This window comes from Mytilus galloprovincialis, chromosome 9, assembly GCF_965363235.1.
Source record: "Mytilus galloprovincialis chromosome 9, xbMytGall1.hap1.1, whole genome shotgun sequence".
In the NCBI taxonomy this organism is placed as follows: Eukaryota; Metazoa; Mollusca; class Bivalvia; order Mytilida; family Mytilidae; genus Mytilus; species Mytilus galloprovincialis.
This window is the reverse complement of record NC_134846.1, coordinates 78,554,247-78,562,004: the sequence shown is the minus strand read 5'-3', so window position 1 is coordinate 78,562,004 and position 7,758 is coordinate 78,554,247. Positions and strand designations below refer to the sequence as shown.

The 7,758-nt window shown below is 32.2% G+C and overlaps 1 protein-coding gene across 1 annotated transcript; it reads right to left on the bottom strand.

Annotated features, from left to right (window-relative positions):
• Window positions 1-242: 242 nt before the first annotated feature.
• On the bottom strand, window positions 243-4,775 carry LOC143046047 (uncharacterized). Its single transcript, XM_076219008.1, has 2 exons — window positions 4,614-4,775; window positions 243-1,895 (listed from the first exon to the last, which is right to left on the bottom strand). The coding sequence occupies exon 2, from the start codon at window positions 1,891-1,893 to the stop codon at window positions 262-264; it is 1,632 nt and encodes a 543-aa protein (XP_076075123.1). The 5' UTR covers window positions 1,894-1,895; window positions 4,614-4,775; the 3' UTR covers window positions 243-261.
• Between the last annotated feature and the right edge of the window lie 2,983 nt (window positions 4,776-7,758).

The window sequence follows — 7,758 nt, the reverse complement described above, 5'->3', positions numbered from 1 at the left end:
TCTTACTATTTTACAACATTACAACAACTGATGTGAGTTCTGTATAAACAATCACACAACTTTCAACCATGCAGAGTCGAACTCTGTTGTCATTCTGTTTCTAGTACACATGCTTCTATGAACTTATTTGTACTATGAAAGAACATAAGCGACTTGTTTACATGTACATTCAACAAAATTTGCATGCATACATTTGCCAATGCTGATCATAATATAACATTGTTAAATGCAGACAAGTACAGTTTAACATAATATGTGTGTTTATTTTAACAAATGATAGAAGCTGTAAAATACAACAAAGCATTTAAAACGATAAAATATAATAAAAGGATACCAAAACCTAAACAAATGAGACCATTTTTCTTGTCCAAAGAATCTAAAAGGTACATCATGTATTAAAACAGTATCGGAGTCAATGAAGGTGTTGATTGCCCAAGAACACAAATTTTCAACCGCGAGAAACAGGCACAAATATTCGATCGACCTGACAGAATCGATGTTTATAGTCCTTTGGTAATGCTTCATTTGTAGAAGAAATACCGTTTGAAGATATGTTGAAACCATACGACTGATATCAAGCAATATTTTCATTTTATCAGCATCTGATTCGGTCTTGCCAAGACTTGATATTCTAGCATACAATACTACCGTGTAGAAAGACATAATACCAAAGGAACTAAGAAGGAGGATGTACTGATTTGCTCTGCTTGTATAGTGTTCTTTGCGTATTTCCCGAAATCGAAGTTCGCACTGTCTTTTCATCATGTAGAAACATCTTAAATTAAGATACAAGATGACGAATTGTTGGACTATATTGTAAATCGTAGAGGCAAACTCCGTCATCGATTCTTCGTTTATAATGTTAAGTATATGTAAAACTACTGCTGGCATATTTATTATAACAGCCAAAGATATACTAATAAACTTCCGGGTTCGCCTGTCGATATCATTGCTGGAAGTTGTATTTAAACTCAAAAGGATGACATCTGTTTCATTTGAAGCAGGTCGTCTCTGTACTAACCGGCTGGATTCTCCGCAGTCAATACTCTCATAAACATTTTCGTAACCTCCAGATGCTCTCCGAATGTCGTCTCTACAAGATTCCCTTGGCCAAACTTTAGAAAGAAATATCATTGTTAGTAATGAATATTCGAAGAGTGCTGGGTGCAAAAAAGGCTTTGATTTCTTTAGGATTACATATGTGCTAACTGACATGTTGTGACATGTATCCGTTACCGTAGAATTCCAATGCGAATGTGACAATGGGTCATGATAAAGGATAGCAAATTCACGACAAAATATGGAAAGATTTGTCACAACTATTATCAATAACCCATAGTAAACACCAATACGATGCTCAAATCTATAATGAAGGTATCGAGTAAAAAATCCTGTCTGAAATATATAAAATAGAAAGAATCCGATATCAGTGGCGATTGATACGGACGCGTTTACGCGTTGGTGATTTATGTAGAAGCATTCAATATGAAAACATAAGTTTATAATGGCATAAGTCAAACAAGCCAAGCTAAACAACCAGTAAAATCGGATTTCAAGAGCAATGCTTATATTCCAATCATGTGTGTTTCTTCGCACGTCTGGTCTTGCCTGTGAATATATTGATATTGCAATGCAGGACGCTACGCTGAGAGAAACAAAAACGGTCATTAATGTCAGTACACTGTTATGGGACGAATGTAACCCATTGGAGCTGAGGGAAAATATTTGACAAAGTATTGCCAAAGCTGTGATACACAAAACTGGTCCAGTAACAGTACCATCAAGTCCAGCTGTACCACCATCATCTCCGGTATTGGGATTTCTTGTTTGTTTACCGGCGGTTAAAGGAAGCACACATACAGCATCCACAAGTCTTTTTAACAATTCTTTCATTTCTAAAAAAGAAATATATATGATAAGAAAATTGTGTGTTTGCAATGTCGTTTAAAACTGAGCATTATTAGTTATGTTGTGTTTAGTGACCTAATACGATATATATGGGTTCAGTAAATTCCACAGCGTAGAGTTTGGATTTAACGTAGCTTTCAGTAACTGCGCGAATTCTTAGACCGGTACTTTTTTTTTTGTATTTTGTCATGGTTTTTATTGTTCTTCGTGTCGATTTAGATAATCAATCAATTTCCAACTAATTATTTACAGTTTGGTATGCTTTTAGGCCAAAGTCCCATATTAGGGTTACGATGAATGCTTTAAAAGGCAACATCCTAATATTGCTTACTATACTATTTGGGTTTTGTTCATTGTTGAAAGCCGTTTGGTGAATTATATGTTTTGCATCATTGTCTATTGGTCAGTGGCGCATATTTGTCCGACAGGCAGTCATACCACATCTCATTACTAACGTATTTATTAACAACAACTAGTCAAAATATTTTTAATAATTCATGTTAATATATCCGTCCATATTCTCAATATCGAACAGCCAAAAGACATTAGTAGTGATGAATTATATCCAGTTTTGTTCGCATGAAACGTATTTCTGTAATAAAACATAACTAGGTACTCATATCCTAAAATTATGCGAAGTTTACAGTTGTAACGAAAAAGATACACAAGGGTATTATATAAATAGAAAAAAGACACGAAAAGAAAACAAAATATGAAACATTATGATTAGTCTGCACAATATTAATCCAAAAACCTGAAGACTAATCAAAACGAATGTCACCAAAAATCGCACAGTATTTAACTTGTATGTATTGTGTTGAGGACTATTGCTTGTATGGTCGTTTTTTTCCTTAGGCCATGATGATGTCTGTTCTTTTGGATTGATAATCTCCTGCTATTTAAAGAATTTTAATCGCTAGATCACTGACTATTGAGTCAATTGATACTCCGAAATCAAATACAATCCAAATATTTTATTATACCAATCATGGACCGAGTGGGGCAATACACATAATAATCAAATAGATATAAAATTTTGTACAATCAATACATACAATATAAATTAAGAATACAAACAATCACTTGTAGAACAGAGTTATTGCTTGTATGGGCTTGAAATTTACTGTAGGGTTACAAAAGACTTCCACAGCGTGGCGCTGGACTACATTGTACAACAGCTGTTGCTCCGCCAATTCATTGAAATACTGCAAGGAATTGATACTGCAGAATCAGGTTTGTGTGACGGAAACACAGAGATGCGATGCTTAGTTAAAGAATGTGCTCTTTGTCCTTATAGCAAACAACGTCCCACCTTATGTTCAATTCAGAAAAACAAGAACGATTTTTGACAAGTTATGTACAGTGTTTAGGAATAACTTTGCTCATTTGTCCCTATGCGACAACACAAAATATGATACTTCCCCTGTTATTTATGTGGTTATTTCATACTATAATTTTTAATGTAGCCTTTTTCAGACCATTTACATGTAAGAAGTGGTTACTGCATGATAAAAATAGGAAAAAATACTTTTTCACATAAAAAGAATGCAAACATTCTTAAACACATAAAACAAATATTATCCAAGATTTCATCTTATTTTTAGAAACAGTCCGATACTATTGTATCCCACGAGTACTTATACACTTTAGAAACAGTCCGATACCATTGTATCCCACGAGTACTCATAGAAGACTTTAGAACTTACAATGTTTAACAATTTCAATTTCAGTATAAAACAACATCAGTCATCAATTTGTATTAAGTCAGATATTACGATTTCCTTTTTGAAAGAAAAGGTGAACTCTTAATTTCATTTCATGTCTACGTTAACCATAAATCTTTACAGAATGGATAAATGCAAACACATGTGTGGTCTACTTGCGACAATTATTCATGTCATCATAATGCAAACAATCCTTTACAAAAACTAAAAGTAAAGGGTTGCATTGGCATGATATATTGACAACATAAAAGTGAGAATTGAAATGAGGATTGTGTCAAAGAGACAACAACCAGACCAAAGAGCAGAAAGCAGTCAAAAAACACCGATGGGTCTTCAATACAGCGAGAAAATCTCGCACCCTGAATAAATTAAAGATTTATAGGATTTTAATAAAGTAGACTTTATTCCTATATATATTTTACATAGTTGTTATTGTTGGCTTTGAACTGGCTGTAAGTTGTTGCAATTACTTTCAGAACTGTACTTTTTTGTTGTGTGTAGGTATAAATACCCTACCACGTTCGGTCTGTGCTTTTGTAGATAATTTTTTGCTTTGTGTCGATCTGATCAGTTCATCTCTTTTCAACTGATTTTTATAGTTTATTAATATGTTGTGCTGTAACACCACTGTTCCAAGTTAGGGAAGGGTTGGGCGCCCGCAAACATGTTTAACCCCGTTACATTATGTATGTGCCTGTACAAAGTCAGTTGGATGTGGTTTGTTGCTATATATCAGATTTGTTTTTCGTTCATTATTTTGAACATACATCAGACCGTTACTTTTTTCATTTGAATTGCCTTACATAAGTCATTCCATGGCCTTGTATAGTCGATTAAGAGTATTGGTTTTGCTCATTGTTGAAGGCCGTACGATGACCAATGTTTTTTTTTTAAATTTCTTAGTCATTAGGTATGTGGTTGATTGTTGTCTCATTGACATTCATACCATATCTTCTTATTTATATAAGTGTTGGTACTTACCAGTATATCACCTGTCAATTATAATAATATGCAGCATGTCCTTATTGGTACTAAATTTTCTTGTCTCTAGTATCCAGCCAGCAATACACATATCAATATTTAAAAGAAGAAAACTTTCAAAAACAGTCTTAACTCTTAATTATTCAAATACGGAAATTTAACACACAAAGAAAAATTGTCAGGAAGAGGAAATAATTCTTTGGATATACGTAAGTATTATATTACACCTGTGTTTCATATCTATTGAAAACAATGTTAAATAAGATTAAGATTTCCTTGTGTTCATTTTAAATGGGGAAGCTAAGATGTGCATTGTTAGGTGTTTTCTTTATTTTTTCAATCAATTGTGTTTAAACTTATTCATTAGTATTATACCATATATACGTAGTTCAATATTCGTATATAAAAACATTCCAAAGATCTATTGAGTACATATAATCTATATCCTTCTCTTAAAACATTCGTCACAAACACTGCTCATTCTAAACTGAATAATGAGTCAAAACTTTATTTCATATAAAAATCTTGCTAACGAAAAAAAGAAAATCAGCATAATTCTGAATAGAACAAAAACACACATTTTTTGTTCAAACGGCCATCAATAAGGTAGTTTATTTTGTTATTGATCACATGTTATTTTTAGTTTGGTACACTTGTGAACCCTTTCTCCGACTGGTATTTATATCTTAGTATCTGTTCTTAGTAAACATGTATGGTGGCCTATAGATGTCTTTTAGTTTTCCTTTAGAAATCAATGAAAGGTATTTTGAAGGTCAGTTTCGAAAATGGTGTAAATTTGTATTTAAAATAATTTAAAAGCTACCCGGCCACGTCCACTTGTATTTTTGTCCATCTGATGAGTTCAGCCTTCTCAACTGATTTTTATAGTTCGTTCTTATGTTGTAGTGTTATACCACTGTCCCATATTAGGGGAGGGTTGGGATCCCGCTAACATGTTTAACCCGCCACATTATGTATGTTTGTGCCTGTCCCAAGTCAGGAGCCTGTAATTCAGTGGTTGTCGTTTGTTTATGTGTCACATATTTGTTTTTCGTTTATCTTTTTACATAAATAAGGCCGTTAGTTTTCTCGTTTGAATTATTTTACATTGTCATTTCGAGGCCTTTTATAGCTGACTATGCGATATGGGCTTTGCTCATTGTTGAAGGCCGTACGGTGATTTATAGCTGTTAATTTCTGTGTCATTTTTGGTCTCTTGTGAACAGTTGTCTCATTAGCAATCACACCACATCTTCTTTTTTATATTTGGAAATATTTATGCAAAAACATATCAGACAAAACTACAAGAATTTACGTTGTACTTATACAATATATTCAGAAAAACCGATACTATCTTAAAGAAAATGACAATCTTAGCGTACTTTTATTGCACATAATAAAAGAATTAACTTGCATCTATAAGTCTATCAGGTTTTTTTTTAAAGTTATATCCTAAGAATTAAAGTTTAACCTTTAGATTTAAAGAAAATGAGCAATTAGAATACCTGAAACTTGACGATATTATATTTTGTTGTAACATTGTACATAAATATCATCAAGCAAAAAATTAATAGCTATAATCGTATTTGTGCATATCCCATTAGTGTTGTTATTAAAAGTTTTGTTACTGTAAAAGGAATGTTTACCATAACCGATAAAGTGACATCAACATTTATCGGAAAACAATTTGATTAAATTGTGAAAATTTCTGTTTTTACTAGATCGTGTTAAAGGTAGGGAACTTCCACGACTGTCAACGGCAACGAACTGTCTCATAATGGAACGTATTTCAACAAGGACTTCCACAGAATTTTGAACACTTCAAAGTAGTTAATATCGTTATTTCAATATATTTTATTACAAAGAGGTAATATATAATTAATTAATCTATGTAATTTAGAGGGCCATGATATGTTTAATATGTTTACATCGTATAGTTTTTTGTTGCATTAAGTTGCGACGTTGTGTTGAAATGATCAGAGATGATACTACCGATACTGATAAAAAAAAGAGATTCAGAAGAACTTCGTCAAAATACAAACAAAAAAAACGTTCATTGTTTTTTTCAAATTTAGTTGTTCAAAAAGCAAAAAAAATCCAATGTGCGTTTATTGAACAAGACATATGACGAATTGACGTTTGTCAACTTTCAAACTGATATATAACGTTCTACAGTAACAGTGAGAGCGAGAAACTTTGATAACTATACAATAATTTTGTTTGATAAACGACATTAGACGGGAAATATGTGTCTTAATAAGTCATTCACTGTCAAACTCATTTTTACCGATTTGATCAAAATTCACATATTTGATTAATATCATACTAATGTCATGCATTTTTCAAACTGTTTATGACGTCTTTACACTAAAGCGTTAAATTTGTACTTAAGTTTGGACAAAAAAGATTAATTTATTTGTTTTAATTGGATTTAACCTAGATTTCAGCAACTGCTAGTACTCTTAGAAACATTTTCATAACAGTATGATCTCGTCACAAAGTATCAGCATGGTGTTCATATTCTATTTTACTAGTAGTCTTCATATTGTTCATCGAGATGACTGCTGACGGTCGTATAACCCGATCATATTCACCGATTTGACGAAAATTCTCATATTTGATTTATAAGAAGATTTAGTAAGTGTGACAATGAGACAACCCTCTCTTACAAGTCACAATTTGTAAAAGTAACAAAACAAACACAAACATTTACCCAAATTATGAAAAGTCTAAAATAAACAATATACAAGACAAGGGCTCGATAATATGTTCCTTTTTCGTGTGTATTTTAGTCTTGACGACATCTAAATAACAGCGATTTGACCTCTGAAGACCCCCGATGGTCATTTTAGCGATATAAACATAGATAAATATAAAAATAGACAGTGTACTCGTAGAATTGGATTTTATTAGGTCTGTTTAGTTTCATATTATAGATTAAACATATATGTTAGTTATTGATTTTACCTGTATAAGAATAACTTTTTGTTGATCGAATCAGTCAATCAAATGATTTACGTTTGTTTCACCTCCAATGTTGACATTCTTTTCATTTAAACAATTAAACACGCATAATTCATGCATTATCCATTACTAGCTAAGGAGTTTAATTTAAATTAACATAAATACAGATTCAATGAGCTCG

What these genes read in the sequence shown, in the direction of transcription:
- LOC143046047 (XM_076219008.1), bottom strand. Translation starts at nt 1,893, where the DNA reads ATGAAAGAATTGTTAAAAAGACTTGTGGATGCTGTATGTGTGCTTCCT.